Consider the following 19761-nt stretch of genomic DNA (forward strand, 5'->3'; position numbering starts at 1 on the left):
TGTCCCCTTCTCTTCCTGCCCTCAACCTTTCCCAGCATCAGGGTCTTTTCAAATGAGTCAGCTCTTCACATCAGATGGCCAAAGTACTGGAGCTTCAGCTTCAACATCAGTCCTTCCAATGAACACCCAGGACTGAGCTCCTTTAGGATGGACTGGTTGGATCTCCTTGCAGTCCAAGGGACTCTCAAGAGTCTTCTCCAACACCACAGTTCAAAAGCATCAATTCTTCGGCGCTCAGTTTTCTTTATAGTCCAACTCTCACATCCATACATGACCACTGGAAAAACCATAGCCTTGACTAGACGGACCTTTGTTGGCAAGGTAATGCCTCTGCTTTTCAATATGCTGTCTAGGTTGATCATAACTTTCCTTCTAAAGAGTAAGCGTCTTTTAATTTCATGGCTGCAATCACCATCTGCAGTGATTTTGGAGCGCAGAAAAATAAAGCCAGCCACTATTTCCCCGTCTATTTGCCATGAAGTGATGGGACCAGATGCCATGATCTTTGTTTTCTGAATGTTGAGCTTTAGGCCAACTTTTTCACTCTTCTCTTTCACTTTCATCAAGAGGCTCTTTAGTTCTTCTTCACTTTCTGCCGTACAGGTGGTGTCATCTGCGTATCTGAGGTCATTGATTTTTCTCCCGGCAATCTTGATTCTAGCTTGTGCTTCCTCCAGCCCAGTGTTTCTCATGATGTACTCTGCATATAAGTTAAATAAGCAGGGTGACAATATACAGCCTTGACGTACTCTTTTTCCTATTTGGAACCAGTCTGTTGTTCCATGTCTAGTTTTAACTGTTGCTTCCTGACCTGCATATAGGTTTCTCAAGAGGCAGGTCAGGTGGTCTGGTATTCCCATCTCTTGAAGAATTTTCCACAGTTTCTTATGATCCACACAGTCAAAGGCTTTGGCATAGGCAATAAAGCAGAAATAGATGTCTTTCTGGAACTCTCTTGCTTTTTCGATGATCCAGTGGATGTTGGCAATTTGATCTCTGGTTCCTCTGCCTTTTCTAAATCCAGCTTGAACATCTGGAAGTTCACGGTTCACATATTGCTGAAGCCTGGCTTGGAGAATTTTGAGCATTACTTTACTAGTGTGTGAGATGAGTGCAGTTGTGCAGTAGTTTGAGCATTCTTTGGCATTGCCTTTCTTTGGGATTGGAATGAAAACTGACCTTTTCCAGTCCTGTGGCCACTTCTGAGTTTTCCAAATTTGCTGGCATATTGAGTGCAGCACTTTCACAGCATCATCTTTCAGGATTTGAAATAGCTCAACTGGAATGCCATCACCTCCACTAGCTTTGTTCGTAGTGATGCTTCTAAGCCCCAGTTGACTTCACATTCCAGGATGTCTGGCTCTACTTCACACCATCATGGTTATCTTGGTCATGAAGATTTTTTTGTTCAGTTCTTCTGTGTATTCTTGCCACGTCTTCTTAATATCTTCTGCTTCTGTTAGGTCCATACCATTTCTGTAGGTTATTGAGCCCCATTTTTGCATGAAATGTTCCCATGGTATCTCTAACTTTCTTGAAGAGATCTCTAGTCTTTCCCATTCTATTGTTTTCCTCTATTTCTTTGCATTGAGCGCTGAGGAAGGCTTTCTTATCTCCCCTTGCTATTCTTCGGAACTCTGCATTCAAATGGGTATATCTTTCCTTTTTGCTTCCCTTCTTTTCACAGCTATTTGTAAGGCCTCCTCACACAGACATTTTGCTTTTCTGCATTTATTTTTCTTGGGGATGGTCTTGATTCCCGTCTCCTGTACAATGTCACGAACCTCCATCCATAGTTCATCAGGCACTCTGTCTATAGGATCTAGTCCCTTAAATCTATTTCTCACTTCCACTGTATAAAGGATTTGATTTAGGTAATACATGAATGTAATTATCAAGGACATGCAAATTAAAACCACAAAGAGATACCACCTTATACCTGTCAGAATGGCTATCATCAAAACAACAACAGATAGCAAGCACTGGCAAGGATACGGAGAAAAGGAAACACTTGGGAACTGTTGGTAGGAACATAAGCTGGTGCAGCCACTAAGGAAACAGTATGGATTATGGACAAATACCATATGATCTCACTTAAATGGAATCTAAAACATAAAACAACAAAAAACCTGCAGACTAACAGACATAGAGTGAGTGCCAAAGGGAAGGGAGTGGGGGGCGGGGTATGACAAAACAGGTTGAAGGGGATTAAGAGGTACTAACTTGCACTCATCTCACATGCTAGCAAAGTAATGCTCAAAATTCTCCAAGCCAGGCTTCAACAGTATGTGAACCGAGAACTTTCAGATGTTCAAGCTGGATTTAGAAAAGGCAGAGGAACCAGAGATCAAATTGCCAACATCTGCTGGATCATCGAAAAAGCAAGAGAGTTCCCAAAAAACATATACTTCAGCTTTATTGACTATGCCAAAGCCTTTGACTGGGTGGATCATAAGAAACTGTAGAAAATTCTTCAAGAGATGGGAATATCAGACCACCTGACCTACCTCCTGAGAAACCTGTATGCAGGTCAGGAAGCAATAGTTAAAACTGGACATGGAACAACAGACTGGTTCCAAATAGGAAAAGGAGTACGTCAAGGCTGTACATTGTCACCTTGCTTATTTAACTTATATGCAGAGTACATCATGAGAAATGCTAGGCTAGATGAATCACAAGCTGGATAAAGAAGATTGCAGGGAGAATTATCAATAACTTCAGATATGCAGATGACCGCCCTTATGGAAGAAAGTGAAGAACTAAAGAGCTTCTTGATCAAAGTGAAAGAGGAGAGTAAAAAAGCAGGCTTAAAGCTCAACATTCAGAAAACTAACATCATAGCACCTGGTCCTATCACTTCATGGCCAACAGATGGGGGAACAATGGAAACTGACAGACTTTATTAGCTTGGGCTCCAAAATCACTGCAGATAGTGACAGCAGCCATGAAATTAAAAGACGCTTGCTCTGTGGAAGAAAAGCTATGACCAACTTAGAGAGCATATTAAAAAGTAGAGATAATTATTTTGCTGACAAAGGTTCATCTAGTCAAAGCTATAGTTTTTCCAGAAGTCAAGGATGGATGTGACAGTTGTATCACAAAGCTGAGCACTGAAGAATTGATGCTTTTGAACTATGGTGTTGGAGAAGACTCTTGAGAGTCCCTTGGACTGAAAGGGGATTCAACCAGTCCATCCTAAAGGAAATCAGTCCTGAATATTCATTGGAAGGATTGATGTTGAAGCTGAAACTCCAATACTTTGGTCACCTGATGCAAAGAACTGATCATTGGAAAAGCCCGTGATGCTGGGAAAGATTGAAGGCAGGAGAAGGGCACGACAGAGGATGAGATGGTTGGATGGCATGAACAACTTGATGGACATAAGTCTGAGCAAGCAGTGGGGAGTTGGTGATGGACAGGGAAGCCTGGCGTGCTGGCATCCGTTGGGTCTCAAAGAGTTGGACACAACTGACTGACTGAACTTCCAGTTATAAAATAATAAACCATGGGGATGTAACATATAGCATGAGGAATGTGGTCAATAATACTGTAATAATTTTGTATGGGGACAAATGGTTACTAAATTTATTGTGGTGATCACTTTATAATGTATGCAAATGCCAAGTCACTTTGCAGTACACCTGGAACTAACATTGTATGTCATCTATATTTCAATAAAGAAAAAAATTATACATATAAGTAAATTTACATGAGCATAATTTTTCTAAAGAGAATAAATAAAAACAGAAACATGCAAAAAGTGAATCAACGATGTTTCAGAACTGGCAGGGTCCACAGTTTATATAAATATGTCTCGTATTAAGGACAGTGATATTATTTTTAAAAATAAAAATGGTTTATCTCATAGCAAGCATTCTGCCAGACAGTTCATAAACTGCATTCATGTCTGCTATTTTAATTGATACATAACCTTGTTAGGTGGGCAGGACACGTTTTCAAACCTTCCCCTACCCTCTGTTTTTAAACCTAAGGGTAAGGAGTCACACAAATGATGAGTAACACCTGGGCCCCCTGCCGACAAAGTCTGTGAGTTTTAAATTTTAGCCTGCAGTCTCCTTTTTAAATGTAAACGCAAATTTAAAAGGATGTTCATATTACCTGTTTGGGGACAGTGTCTTCTCCACCAGCACATATAACTTCTTGGTCTGTTGAGGTGTCTTCTAGTTCCTCTGTCAAGTTGTTTCCAGAAATGATGGGACAGGTAACATACAAAAGACGATATAAGTCAGGTATGAGGTTAGCAGGAGAGCCTAACTCACCACAGCTTTCCCTTTTACAGCAACACTACCAATTAGAAATGGCAGGGAGAGCAGATTCAGTCTCTGGTTGGGGAACTAAGATCTCACATATTAAGGAGCCAAAAAAAAAAAGAATTCACTGATGCTATTTCAATCTAAGACCCTATGAATACATTCATTACTTTTTTTAATGCTCAAACTGCCCCAAAATGCTCAAAGTTCCCTAAGCCACTAGGTTCTCTTTCAAGGTTACACCTATGCCTACTGACATAACTGTTAAGACATATAGCTTTGCTTTCTACCATAATAAAATGCCCTAGGCTCATCCTGTATATCTCCTATCACAGACTTGGAAAAAAGTGACCAATTCAGTGGGTCACAAATCACATAAAATTGCAAGCCAGATAAAATCCTTTCAGTATAGTTATGGCCAGTGTAAGCTCATGGCATCACCAACTCAACAGACATGAGTCTGAGTAAACTCCAGGAGTTGGTGACGGACAGGGAGGCCTGGCATGCTGCAGTCCATGGGGTCGCAAGGAGTCGGACAAGACTGAGTGATTGAACTGACTGAGTGTAAGCTCTGTACTATAAAGCAGTAATCTATGACCTCCGGAGTGAAGAGGAAAAGTATCAAAACACAAGTCTAGAGTTTCTAGCCTTCTGGAGCCTAAGCTTGTCGGATGTTGACCTTGTGAATGAAATCTGGATAAAGAATACTCACCTTCTAAAACAACAGCTTCAGGCTCCTCTGCCTGGGCAACTCCCTCCTCAAACTCTGTGGAGCTGTCACTGTCAGAATCAGAACTACCTGATACCTGCAAGTCATCAGAGACAAGATTCCTAGTCTCTGAATCATAAGAGGTGGTTGATGAATGAGGCTGGGTCCTGCTCGCTTGAAAGAAAGCATCCAACGGTGCTCTCAACCTACGCATGGAGAAAGACAACAGAATTCTAGTACAACATACTATCATCACAAGAATAATCCACAGTAATTTGGAGGTAAATCCTAGTCATTTTAATGCATCACCAGGCCATTAAATGCTGAAGTAGGAACAGAGATTCAGGCAGATGCTGACTGGACTACATATGCTCTTTCCATTCAATTATTCCATTAGCTCACACTGAAGCTGGACCCTTCTGCTAAAAGCTAATCTTACTTTACTGGTACTTCTTTTGTTAATATCTTTTAAAGACATGACTCATTAATACATTAAAAGAAAGAGAGAGAACTAACTTGGCAATTTGTCTGCTGATATTAGGGGGCTGAAAAGAGAGTGAGCAAGACAAAAAACGGCCCTATTGATCAAATACAGCCTCATGAATTCTGCTGCTGCAGCTACTCAGACCAAGGTCTTTGGGGGTATTAAGTCTGGCTACAGTCATTATTGTTTCAATTCTCATTTTAAGCCATTTTTCTTTTCAAGTTAAAAATGCTAAAAAAAAACAACCAAAAAGTTAGACGTTCTCTCTTTTGCCCACTCAAACTTTCTGTTGAGCTCTCCAGTGATTTTTTTTTCCATTTAGTACATGTATCAACTTCAGTATTTCTACTTTGTACATTTTTATAACTTCAGTCTCTTTATTAAAATTGTCTACCTGGTGACACGGTGTTTTATCCTTTGCTTTAGTTTTTTGAATATATTTAAATAATCTAGTAAGTTCAACATTTTGGTTTCTTCATAAACAATTTTTTTTCCTGTGTAATGATTATATTTTCTTTACACATCTTATATTTTCTTGAAAATTGGACATCTCATAAAACATAATGTGATAACTCTGGAAATGAGAATTCACCATTCCCAGGGTTTGTTGCTGTTATTTATTATAGTTGCTACTGTTTGTTTAGTGACTTTCTGAAGTAATTCTATAAAGTTTGCATTCTTTGCTATGCCTGCTGGTTAGCTTTGTGCTCAGCTCATGACTAGACAGAGATTTCCTTAAACACCTGGAATCAGTAAGCCTCCCAGTCTTCACTGAGGTATCTGACGTGTGTGTTGGGGCACATCATCAATAATCAGCCAGGCAGGTGACAACTCTACCTTATACTTCATTTCTTGCTTATGCAGAGCCTCAAGGTCAGCCAGAGATGAGAGCTAACTGCCTCAGTGCCTTCTTAGGCCTCTCCTGAGCATGGGTACAGCTGCACACAGCCCTCGACATGTATGTGGCCTTTTAGATTCCCATGAATATGTCAGAACTTTTTAAAACCCCATATGAAGATCACATTCCCCAGCTTTTCCTTTTAGGCTTTTTGATTAGTCTAATGTTTGCCCCAGTGACCATCCACTGCCTCAAGCAGATCCTGGGGAATAGGCTTTAAGCATAAGCCTGGAATATCCTTTCAAGTGGCATTTTCCAGGAAATCACTGAAGAGGTGAAACAAGAATTCTTTGGGATTGAGGTTTCAAAGTACCTCCAATTCCATTCTACTCTCTCTAGTTGCTTCTAGGCTACTGGCCCTTCACTGTGATTACAGGCAGTTTTCAAGACTACTATGAAGCTGAAGAGAATGGGAATAGGGAATGCCACAAAGCTCACAGTTCTTACTGAGACTCAACTGGCTTTCTTTGAGACTCACTCACTGAACTGCTATAAGCACTGGATAATTTCCCGAATACTGAAATAGTTGATTTTGATAAATGTTGGCAGTTGTTTCATTGATTCGATACAGAGGATTTTTCTGAGGTCCTTATTCTGCCATTTGCACTAATGGCACTCAGGTTTGCCTTTTTAAGAAAATGCTAAGCAAGTTTACAAATTTATTTTTAAGAACTGTGCGTGAACAGCAGCTATAGCTACTCATGAGGATAAGCACATAAGCACAGCACTGCCTAAGAACATTTGAACTAAATGAAATACATAATAAAGTTAACCTATTACAAGCATAGGGCTTCCCTTATAGCTCAGTAGATAAAGAATCTGCCTACTGCAATGCAGGAGACCCAGGTTCAATTCCTTGGTCAGAAGATCCCATGGAGAAGGAAACGGCAACCCAATCCAGTATTCTTGCTTCGAGAATCCCATGGGCAAGGAGCCTGGCAGGCTACAGTCCATGGGGTCGTAAGAGTCGGACATGACTTAGCACCTAAACCACCATCATTACATGCATATCAATAGCATTCTATATAGAAACCAGCAAAAATTAAGTGATTAACTTTTTTTAAAAAATCACTCATCAATATTGCTTTTATTAGCAAATAGGCATTTCTAAGGTCAGCAGGGGACTGTGAAGAGCAACTGGGAGACAGTGGTTAGGAGTATAGTCTTAAAATCCTCCTCTTTTCCTGCACTCATCATCTCTAGATTAAATAACAGTAGAATAAATTCTTGCCCCTTGCCTACCCTCTGTAGTCCTAGATTCCATAAGCTCCATGAAAACAGATACCCTGATCTGTCCTGTTCAGGTGTATGTATCTCCAAGGCAAAAGTTCAGTCTCTCACATAGTGGAGTGTTACAAATAGTTGACAAATGAATGATGATGCTGACAGTCAGAATCAAGCAGCCTCAAACAAAGAAACAGGAAAGGAGTTTGTGACCTTGATTGAGAAGTAGTTGGGAAGAATATCCCACTAGGTAGATTCCCCCAATGTGGTGGAACCTGAGGCAAAAGCATCTCACCTTGGCCCAGGCTCTCAATACCGGGTGCAGGGGTAGTGTGTCAGGTGAGTAAATGCCGCCAAACACCATCATGAGAAATTCACTTCAAGATATTCAGAAGGTATAAGTAAATCAGTCCTGGGAAAGCTCAGACTTCTGTGTGAATTTAGTGTGGAATTTATTCACAACACAATATTTAACAGCAAAAAATTTTAATGTCTCATTTATCAGGCTCCAGAATCCATGTTCTCTGCACAGTGCTTTGCCTTGAAGGTTTATTCTCTTTGTGGAGACAGACAAACTGACATCATTTAACATCTAAATTCTGTAGCTCAATCCCTGAGCACAGATTCTATATACATCAAGAAATTTTCTGATTATAGAGTTTGGCTTCTGTGTGTCAGTATCCTCTAGGAGAACCATGCTGACAATACCAGAGAATCTGGTCTCTGTGCTGTTTCTAATTTTCTCTGTAAATTGGTGTCTGGTTTATAAGTGTCGTTCTCCTGTGAACTCATTACACTAATGTCCTCAACCAAGTACAATCCCCTCACCCACTCACTCAATGTATGAACAACCAAGCCTGAGGACAATTTAAGAGTCCTCTTCACAGTTCCTGAGGATACCACTCTCAATTCTCAGCCCCCTTATTATTTCAACAGGGTCGCCAAATTGCACGACAAGGTACCTTCATCTATGACACAAATATATGAAATCCTACTTTGCTTTGAAAATCATTGTAAATGTCACCTTAAAATAACAGAGTAGCATGCACTTGCAACTCCTGTCAACACAGAACTAGGCTCTTCTCACCCTTGATGGATCACATCCAGCATTGACCAGGCATTAGACTACAGCTACAGTAACAGCAGCCCTGATACACTAATTAGCAGGATCCACTGAAAAGGATGCTGAAATTCAGAATCAGAAGGCACAATTCCAATTCCAGGGTTATCTCAGTCAAATCATAAATCACCCCATCATCTTCCTCATTTGTAAAACACAGGTAACAGATGGCCCAGCTACCACTATTTAGTGCCATCTCATTCTTTTCAATATTTATTTTTTATTATTTATTTGTTTGGCTGTACCGGGTCTTAGTTGTGGCATGCAAACTATCAGTTGCCACATGTGGGATTAAGTTCTCTAACCAGGGATTGATCCCAGGCCCCCTGCATTGGGAGTGCAGAGTCTTAGGCACGGGACCACCATGGAAGCCCCACATTATTTTCATAGTGTTAGAAAAATGGATCTGATTGAAGCTTCCTTTATTTGCTTTTGTAGACAACAGTCAGATCCAGGTTCCAACATCAGCTCTAACCTCCTCTGTACTGTCACTCCGAGACCCTGAATAGATCATTCTCTCAGGGTCCAAGTTTCTTTCACATTTAAAATGAAAAGGTTGAATTCAGTCTCTTTCAACATTATGAAGACATTTAGAGAGCCAACTGTGGAACTAAGTATTTCAAATAAAGCAGAAGTTAAAAAACAGATTAAAATATAGACAACTGTTATTCTTCATAATAACTGTCAAGACTTGACAGCTAACCCCTTCAAGAGGCAATTTCAAACCAAATCCTATGGAAGAAAATTATTTTTAACTCTACAACACAGTATCAGGTGAGGAGGGCTAGAATGTTTCCCACTTAGTCAGATAAGTTCTATATTAATTCACACTCTACTTTTCACAAGGGTTCTCTAAATCCAGCCTGCCCATCTTACAAAATCTACTGTACCACTAAGTGCAGTGCCAATGAACAATGAATCTCGGGCAAGTGGAGTGGACTTGCAAGTTAAAAAAAAAAGAAAAAAAAAAAATATATATATATGATGTACGAGAGACAAATGCTCGAAAGAAAAGCCAGCCTCTACAGACATCACTGCCAACAAACTACCAACAAGTTTTCAAAACCTATCTGTATACCTTTATCCTCTCCACTACTTTGCGAAGTAAATAAACCAAGTAATTTTATTTTCATCTGATTTATGAGGTACTGAGGGTTCAGAAAGGTTACCTAACTTGCCAAGTCACAATGCCAATTCCTGGCAGCACTGGGGCTATCATCGGGGCCTAAGATTCATAATTCCTAATCAGGGTACTAATCCCACTATTTACACATCTACTTACCTGGCACTGTTTGTCCTCTGGGACCCTCCTGCTCTTGCCCTCCGTGAAGCAGAACTCCTCCTACTCCTCCTCGCTCTCACGGGCCCCACTCTGCGGTCTGAAGTTGGTCGCAGGAATTCCAGCATGCCATGAAGTCTCTGCAGCCCACTGATGAAGCTGTTCATTGAATCCAATGAAGTCACTTGGGGAGTGTGGTTAGCACCAGATCTCGGTCTAAACTCCTCTAAAACTCCTGGATTGAGGTTCCCCACAGTCTCTGTTTCTGAGAGCTCCACTTCCTCTAGATCAATAGGTATCTGTGGAATAGGCGGAAGCAGCGGCACTCTCTCTGGGCTGTTGATCAGCTCCTCAGGAATGGGTTGGAGCAGAGGTGGTCCTCCTTCGATGCTGACCACCTCAGCAAGTACAGGATGCAACATGGGTGGTCCCTCCTGGCTGCTGACCTCCTCAGTATGAGGAGGCTGGAGCAGGGGTGGTCCCCCTTGGCTGCTGACCACCTCAGCAGGAGCAGGCTGTTCTGCAGCACCATGATCTAATTGCACCTGAAGATCATATTCCATTGCTTCATGAGCCATCACTGAGGAAGCAATATTTGTAAAAAGTATTAGTAAAATGTATCAGCTACGTGGCATGTTTTATTTAATTATGTCTATCATTTAATGTTTAAGATCATTCTTGACAAAACTGAGAAACTTAAAAAGATGATTTTAGCTCTTTTCTTATAATAAGGACTTTTAACCAGTTATCCTGTTTGCCCTTCGAAAACATAAAGTCATGTGATCATGCTGCTGCTGCTAAGTCACTTCAGTTGTGTCCAACTCTGTGCGACCCCATAGACAGCAGCCCACCAGGCTTCCCCGTCCCTGGGATTCTCCAGGCAAGAACACTGGAGTGGGTTGCCATTTCCTTCTCCAATGCATGAAAGTGAAAAGTGAAAGTGAAGTCACTCAGTCGTGTCCGACTCTTCGCGACCCCATGGACTGCCGCCTACCAGACTCCTCCATCCATGGGATTTTTCCAGGCAAGAGTACTGGAGTGGGGTGCCATTGCCTTCTCCGCATGTGATCATAGCACTAGTCTTTGAAAGAATCTATAAAATAAGAGAATTGAACTACTGAAAATAATCCCCCAGACCTCTTGCAGTTCTGTCATGACCTGTATATGGACATTTACTACAACAAATGCATACAATGCTATATTTAATTTTAGTAGGCAATATTCATCTTTCATGGCACTAAAGTGCAAAAAATAAACACAGAAAGAACATTTCCACAAAATAATTAATAACTCAAAACAGAAATTTACCTATTTCCTCCAAAAAGGCTGAGCAACCTTTATTTACTTCAACTTTTTCATTACTTTTGTTTTCTGTCTCTAAGTCCATTTGTTAGTCCGTTAAATAAATATTTATTAAGCACCGGTTATGTTCCTTTCATTATTTGTTTCCTGTCTCTACTCCACTACATTAGTCTATTTTTCAAGAAATATTTAAGCATCTGTCATATAGTCAGACACTCCACAGAGGCAAACAGATAAGTGGATAAGACCCAGCGTAATACAATTTACATTCTAGCAAATGAGAGAATAAACAAATCAATGTGAAAAATTATATATTGTGCCATTTGGTTTTGGGAGTGGGGGGCAAGACACAACAGTGAGAGGTGGCCTCTTATAAGTGAAAATTAAACCAAGACAAGAAGGATTAAAAAAAAGTTGGCCATATGAAGAGCCAAGAAAGAGTTTCAGAAGAAAATTAATACAAGGTGTCTGCTAAGTATGGGTTTAGTGCATCAGAGAAACTAGGAAGCCCAGCATAACGAGCACAGTAAGAAAGAGCAGACAGTATGAGATTTAATATGAGGAGTGAAGTTGATGATACACAACACTTTCACTAAAAGGCCTTGGTAAGGAGTTTCTTCTGTGTTAGGAAAGGACTGTAGGAGAGGAAAAGTACAGGCAAAGTGACCACTTTATAGTAGCAGTGGAGATGGAAGAGTAGACAGCTTTAAGAATCCTCAGTATAGTCATGCCACTTAAAATCTTGGGATAGATTAACTACCTAAGAAGGAATTGAGATAGAAGAAAAGCAGGCCAAGGACTAATACCAGAGACATTAACATTAAAAGGATAACAGTTATAGGAAGAGAACCCAGAAACCAAGACCATGAGGTAGGAGAAAACCTGGGAGAGTGTGGTGTCTTGGAAGAATGATGCAAGGAGGGGACAGTCAGATGTGTCAAGTGCTACTGAGGGGAAGAATGGCCACTAGATTTAGCAATGCAGAGGTGACAGATAATCTAGAAAAGAGCTGTTTGCCGAAAGTGGTGAGTAGAGGCCAGACTGGAGTGGTCAGCATAAATGCAGAGAAGTCCAATAAACACAGCGGATGAAGTATGTTTTTCTTTCCTAGTCATTCCTGAAAATCCATGAACATGACCCTGATCCCCTTGCAAGAAATAGCATTAAAAAAAGAATAAGTCACAAGCACAAAGCAAAGAGTGTATGAGACATACAAATCAGTTTTCCATACCAAAACTGGTAGGACTGTGTGCTACTGAAAAGCAAGCTAATTTCCACTGAGGGAACTGCAGAAACAACATATCACAGAAGACAGCACTGAAAGATGGAGATGGAAAGGAGGATCAGCTGAAAGCCTGTGAAAGTAATCTGTTCCTCAAGGAAACAAAAAACACCTCTCCCTATGCTGCAGAAAACTGGAATTTTGAACCACACAGACTTAAGACCAGCAGTGAAAACAAGGAGTTAAGTGAAATTCTACAAACTTTCACAAGTGTGAAACACTTCCAACCCTTCTCCCCAGCTGCACAAATCCAGAATGCAATATTCTGGTTTTTACATATTCTCTGTGCCTCAAGGCAGTAGATTAGAGGACTGTTCTCTAGAGAAAACCAGCTGAAGAGAAAAGATCTATAAATACTAACACTTGTAAATCTCAAGAAAATGGCTAGGTCTCTGTCCTTACATCTAATGGTAAAAGTCCCTTGGTTGGTAAGGTTCAGTCATTCATACACAGCTTCCAATCAGTTTTCTGGGGGGAGGGGGAGTGCTCTCTGCTAAACAAACAGCCAAAGAACAACTGACATTCAAGAAAAGCCTCCAACATGAGAGGAGACCAAAGCAGACAAAGAGAAGAAACTTGGAAAAAAGAAATGTGATGCAAGAAATGGTAAAAAGTAAGTAAATATAATAAATCCAAACTTAAAATGCCAAGGGAAAAAAATCAAAATAAAAGCTTTAATAGAAGGATTGCAAAATAAACCTGAAGAACTCTCAGAAAACAAAAGACAGCAAAAAATAATATTTAAAAGGTTAAGTCAGAATACCTGACTAACTGAAGTACAAGAACAAGAACTCAAAATGGAGAAAAATGTGAAGCAAAACCTCTGGTCAAGACGGAACCATAAACTTTCTTCCAACTAAGAATCCCAATTCAGTAAATTTCCTCAAAAATTATACTGAAAAGAAAAAAGCAGACTACAGATGAAACTTCGTTATTAATTCCATCTTTAGGGCACTTAAAAATATGCAAAACCACACTACTATATGGATTTATAAATATAAGGTAGTATAAAACAAGCCCGAGCATGAAAAATACCCAATTCAGGAGAGGGAAGGTGCTGGGGTACATATGAGGTTTTGACTATAGAATTTATTTATTTAAGAAAAAGAAAGAAAGAAAAACTCTACCAAAAGGTCAAAGTCAAGATTTGTTAGATAGGGGTGGTGAATGCACGAATCTTTTAAAAATTATTCTGTGCTCTTTTCAGTATGGTTAACATTAAAAAGTGAAATTTCTTCCCATGATATGCCAGTTCTGATTAGAGAACAAAAGTTCTGATGAGATGTGAAAGGCCCAGAGCCAAATCCCAGCCTCATTCATCGGTGTATCCTACACAAGAAGTACACAGTAGATGCTAAATACTTACTGAATTACCCGCCATACATACACCTAAAAACGCAAAACCAATCAACTTCTATGAACATATCAGCACCCAATATTGACAGACAGAAGAGATAGAGAACAACGTCATCCTGGAAGAAAGTTCTCTACACGGCGCCGTGCTGGAGCAAAGCTTCCCCACCAATGTGGGCCAACACAGAACCCGCCAGGCCTGGGGTTGAGCAGGCGCGCGTCGGCGGGTCCCCCCCTCCCCCCCTCCCCCCCTGACGTGAGCAGCCCGGTCCTAGAAATCCCGTGGTTTTCCTAAGCTTTCTTACTCAGATTTCAACCAATGTCCACGCTAGGTGCGATGAAGACTCCCAATTAAAAAGACGACTAGGCGCGGGCGGGGAGTTGGGCCGACCTGGGTTCGAATCCCTGTTTGGTCACGTCCTACCTGAGGCCCTTACTTAGGACGGTTGCCCAGCTTCCGTGTTCGACTTATTCGTCTTTAAAAATGTGGGGATAATACAAGTATTTACGTCACAGTGTTGCTGTGAGGTAAAGCTGGATAGAACGATAGGTCTTTCGTTCAACTTGAAAGTGAGGCAAGTAGCGGGCACTCCGAGGGACAGCAGTTATCTGCACAGGAAGAGTCCTTGGCTCCACTCCCTGGAGAGCGACCAGGGACCTCTGACTCCGGGCCAGCGACTTCTTGAACCCCGCCCCGCGGCGAACTCTGCTCGTTCCAGGAATCCGGAGTTCCTTCCTTCCCCGCCCCACCGGCACCTCGGGGGCCGCCCCAGCAGCCCCGAAAGAACGGGAATTTAGGTGCCTCGGCCCCGACCGTTGGGGCCGCCCGGAGCGCCCAAATCTCCTCAGACCACCGAGTTCAAGCCCGCCCCCAGCCCAACTCGGGCCCTACGTCCAGGGACCCAGGGGAAGTCTTCCCGAACCCAGACGCCCAAGGCCTGGGTAGAGGCAAGCGCCCGCCTCACCTGAAGCCAGAGCACACGGTCAGAGTCGCAAGGTCGCCGGAGGCGCAGCAACCCCCTTAGAAAAACTTGCCGGACGGGCTACCACAGCCTCTTGCCCGCCGCTCAAGCTGCCCGCCTGAGGTGCTGGCTCGGCCTACTCCTATTGGGCAGCAGTTCCAGCCGGTAGCCAATAGCCTCTCTTCTTCTTTCTTTGGTCGCCGCTGACTGAAACAGCGGCGCTCTCATTGGCTGACCCTTCGTAAACGGGGCAGGCAGGACCACGCGCAAGGAAGCCTCGTACAATTGGTAGAAATCAACGTCCGTCAACACGCGCCCAGCCCCCAAAGAGAAAAACGGAAGAAGGATTTTACCGCTCTTTATTTGAACTTTGTGGCGGGAGAAAGTTGTAAAGGAAAGATTTCTTAGTCCATTTTGAAACTATGAAAGTATTAAAACTGTGCCTCATGCTGTTGCTCCTAAAGTCTTTGGTGAAGAAGATGTCTGTCACCAAAGCCAACCTTAGCATTTGTACTTTTTTTCCCATCTCCCTGCCTTTAAGGGAGCTTCTACTGAGCAAGGTTAGTATGAGGAGTAAGGAATTTTATTTTGTAAACAAATACAAATATTATGGAGTAGAAAGAAAAGTATTTTGAATGATTCTCACTGTTGTATAAGTAATGGCAGAGGAGCCTCCAGGGAGCGGACCCTCAGACTCTAAATATGCAGATTAGACAATACATAGAAGCAAAAAAGAAAAATTGTCTCCAGAGAAGTCATTGTTAACTCCGTTTAAAATCTTCATCTATCTAAATATGGATATTTAAATATAGATGGAATTGTTTTAATCTTAATATATCTTGAATTACTTTCCTTGTCAATGAATACGTAGGCACATCATCAAATGCTGAATGATTCTTTAAAAATTTTTTACATTAAGAGTTAATAGGTAATACTCACATAGCAAAAAAATTTGGAAAACAAAAAGGACAGAATTTGGACAACTATGCAAAGAGTCGGACACGACTGAGCGACTGAACTGAACTGAACTGATGAAAAATACACAGAATGTTTCTGAACAGTTCTGGGAGTATATTCATTTATGATCCATCTAATGGTCATGTTGGGCGCCAAAGAATTGATGCTTTTGAACTGTGGTGTTGGAGAAGACTCTTGACAGTCCCTGGGAATGCAAGGAGATCCAACCAGTCCATTCTGAAGGAGATCAGCCCTGGGTGTTCTTTGGAAGGAATGATGCTAAAGCTGAAACTCCAGTACTTTGGCCACCTCATGCGAAGAGTTGACTCATTGGAAAAGACTCTGATGCTGGGAGGGATTGGGGGCAGGAGAAAAAGGGGACAACAGAGGATGAGATGGCTGGATGGCATCACCGACTCGATGGATGTGAGTCTCAGTGAACTCCGGGAGATGGTGATGGACAGGCAGGCCTGGCGTGCTTCGATTCATGGGGTCACAAAGAGTCGGATGCGACTGAACTGAATGGTCATGTTTACTAATTAGGAGAATAAGAGAATAAACACAGAAGCCAGAAATGTATAGTCTTGTCTCCAACCTCCAAAAGTTTCCTATAATTAGAGGACAAAAGTGTTGGTTGTGTTCCATTTTAGGGGAGAAATTCCTGTTTACAACTTAGTGGGTGATTACTTACACCACCAACCCCCCTGTTGCACTATGCACCACTTCACGGAAGAGTTGTTTAGATGTATGTCTTTTTTTCCCCTTCACCAAAAGGTATAACTAATGGTATATTAGTTACTAATTAGAAACTACACGATGGTAACTACTGTTATGAATCTGGATGTATAAATAAAATGAAAAATTTGAAAGAATTCTCAAGGTTAAAATATGCCAAAGAAACTTAACACTCATGGTAAGCCTTCTCCCCAGGCTCTGGGGAAAGCCAATAGTTTTCCTGTAGCATTAGGAGTACCATCATTCATTCATTTTCTAGTCCATTCAGTCAACAAATACTTTATTAAACCACTACTGGAATCCCAACTCTGGTCTATATGGTATATTATATATACACTTAGTTGTTCAGGGAGATTCCCTGGTGGCTCAGATGGTAAAGCGTCTGCCTGCAATACCGGAGACCCGGGTTCAATCCCTGGGTTGGGAAGATACTACGGAGAAGGAAATGGCAACCCACTCCAGTACTCATGCCTGGAAAATTCCATGGATGGAGAAGCCTGGTGGGCTACAGTCCATGGGGTCGCAAAGAGTTGGACACGACTGAGCGACTTCACTTTCTTTCCTTTAGTTGTTCAGTTGTATACAACTCTTTATGACCCCATGTACTGTAGCCCGCCAGGCTTCTCTGTTCATGGAATTCTCGAGGCAAGAATGCTGGAGTGGGTAGCCATTCCTTTCTCCAATGGATCTTCCCGATCCAGGGATCAAACTCGGGTCTCCTGCATTGCAGGCAGATTCGTTACCACTGAGCCACCAGGGAAGAGGGATATGGTATAGAAAACAGAGACGACTCTTGACCCAATGGAAATTACATTCTACTAAGTGGGGGTAGATCATAGACCAATAAACAAGAATAAAGTAGGTAATTTCATATGGTAAATATCATAAAAGTTGTAAACAGAGGGACATGAATGGAAAGTGCTTAGGAAAATCCTCTTTTCAATTGAAGATTCAAGAAAGGACTCTCTAAAGTGCTGATATAAGAGCTGAGATCTGAAGACCTCAGAAAACATTTGAGAAAAGTGCATAGTCCATACATGACTATAATAAAAACAGAGTAAGGTAAGTGCTGTGATGGCCACGTGTGACTGGATAGGACTTCAGGACACCTGGGTCCTGCCTCTCCTCCCCGATCATTGCTACTATTTTACATGAGGTGCTCCCCATTTTTGGACCTCATTTTTTTGCATGGCATAAATGGACTAAAATGAAAAGTTGTCCCTGTTTGAAGTGCAGCAAATCTAGAAAACAACAAAATGTTGCAGAAGTTCAAAGCAGGTTGAGGGGAAGAAAATCTCCTCTACCAGATATTAACAACCAGAACAATGGTGGTCTGAAATTCCTCTGCATCAGCCTTTTAGAATGCTATGGGAATTGAAGTGTGTACAGGGTGCTATTAATATGCACTAGGAATTTATTCTCCATGTTACCACTATTCTACTAATACAGCATGAGATCCCTGGAAGTTGCCTTGAGTGGATGCAGGCTTCATGGGGCTTGATGCTTAAACAATGTGGAGGAACCTCTTAAAGACTAAAAAATTAAGGACTTCCCTGGTGGCCCAGCGGTTAAGAATCTGCCTGCCAATGTAGGGTACATGGGTTTGATCCCTGGGCCAGGAAGATTCCATATAGTTTGGAGCAACTAAACCTGTATACCACAAGTGAGCCCAAGCTCTAGAGCCCACAAGCCACAACTGAGCCCGTGTGCCTAGAACCCATGCTCCGCAGCGAGAAGCCACCACAGTGAGAAGTCTGCACACAGCAACGAAGACCCAGCACAGTCAAAATAAATAAATAAAAATTTTTTAAAGGACTACAAAATTTAAAATATAAAATTACTTCCAACAAAGGCCAACCATCTCCTGTTAGGCAAATCCTTTAACAGACAATGAATAAAAGCTCTGGATAAAATATTTTTAAAAAACAGCTACCTGGAGGCACTGGAAAGCAGCTAAAGGCAGGTAGAAACTAGAAGCGGGGGGTGTCTATAATTGGAAAAAAGAGACAGCAGTAGGGGAATCTCCTGCCTTTTCATGGATTTTATCCCAAGGGTAAGACCCCATCAGCCCATTTGCAGTGGCTAAAACTTGGAGAGAAGCTCTCAGTCTAATTTGGTTGACAATCAGAGGACAAAGTTTGGAGCCACCATAGTACTTAGAAAGTGAGAGGGAAAATTCAGGCAGGGAGAAAGCCAGAGAAGAAAAGCCTCAATTCTGTATATAATCTCTGCCCAAATCTCTATCTTACCTCTGAGTTAGGTGGAGCAGACTTCAAGCAGCCAGCTAAGCCTAAAAGACTGCACAGCGATGTGCAGTCATATGTAAGCAAGTACAGGGGAGACACAGTTTGGAATTTAAGTCCAGCCAAATTAATTGCCTGTTAAAAAATACTCTCTGAAGAACTATGACACAGTCCATACTCTCTGTAACTATCAGGAAAAGTATCCAAGACAAATTCCAAATTACTGGAGGTATGAAGATACTTGAAACATAATCCATAATCAAGAGAAAAGTCAATCAGTGGATACTAACCCCAAAATGACCTAAATGGTGGCTTTAACAGACAAGGGTTTTGAAGCAGCTATTGTAACCATTGTCAAGGATGTAAAAGAACACATGTTTATAATGAAGGAACATGAAAGAAATCTCAGCAGAGAAATAGAAATAACAAAAATAGGACCAAATGGAAATCCCAGAACTTAAAAATACAGTATCTCAATTTAAAAACTGACTGGATGAGCTTAATGGAAAGTTGGAGACAAAGAAGAAAGTCGATTAACCTGAAGCTACAGTAACAGAAGTTATTCAGTCTAAAGAGCAGAGACGAAAAAGTAAAAGAACAGACCTTCAGAGATCTGTGCAACATCTAGAAGTCTAGTATGTATGTAATTGGAATCAAAGAAGAGAGAGAATAGGGAAGAAAAAATATTTGAAGACATAATAATCCACATCTTGCCCTCAATAAAAAGTTAGCTCAAAATAAGTCATAAACTCAAGTATAAATTCTAAAACTATAAAATGTACAGAAGAAAGCAGGAGAAAATCTTTATGACCTTGGGTTAGGCAAAGATTGGATAACTCCTAAAGCATGACTCACGAAAACAAAACCTGACAAGCTGGACTTCAAAATTAAAAAAGTATGCTCTTCAAAGGATGTCATTAAGGTGAACTGAATCCTGGTAGA

At 41.3% G+C, this 19761-nt stretch overlaps 1 protein-coding gene across 2 annotated transcripts in view; it reads right to left on the reverse strand.

Annotated features, from left to right (window-relative positions):
• RFWD3 (ring finger and WD repeat domain 3) overlaps nt 1-15039 on the reverse strand; it is a 34055-nt gene extending 19016 nt beyond the window's left edge. The window contains exons 1-4 of one of the 2 annotated variants that reach the window (XM_019979845.2): nt 14888-15039; nt 9989-10565; nt 4984-5186; nt 4120-4190 (exon numbers count right to left, since the gene is read on the reverse strand). In XM_019979845.2, the coding sequence (XP_019835404.1) occupies nt 4120-4190; nt 4984-5186; nt 9989-10563 (849 nt within the window). In that variant the 5' untranslated portion in view covers nt 10564-10565; nt 14888-15039. The remainder of the gene's footprint in view (nt 1-4119; nt 4191-4983; nt 5187-9988; nt 10566-14887) is intronic. The other variant, XM_019979844.2, reaches the window with a different exon arrangement.
• Between the last annotated feature and the right edge of the window lie 4722 nt (nt 15040-19761).

Source organism: Bos indicus, chromosome 18 (assembly GCF_029378745.1).
Source record: "Bos indicus isolate NIAB-ARS_2022 breed Sahiwal x Tharparkar chromosome 18, NIAB-ARS_B.indTharparkar_mat_pri_1.0, whole genome shotgun sequence".
Lineage (NCBI taxonomy): Eukaryota > Metazoa > Chordata > Mammalia > Artiodactyla > Bovidae > Bos > Bos indicus.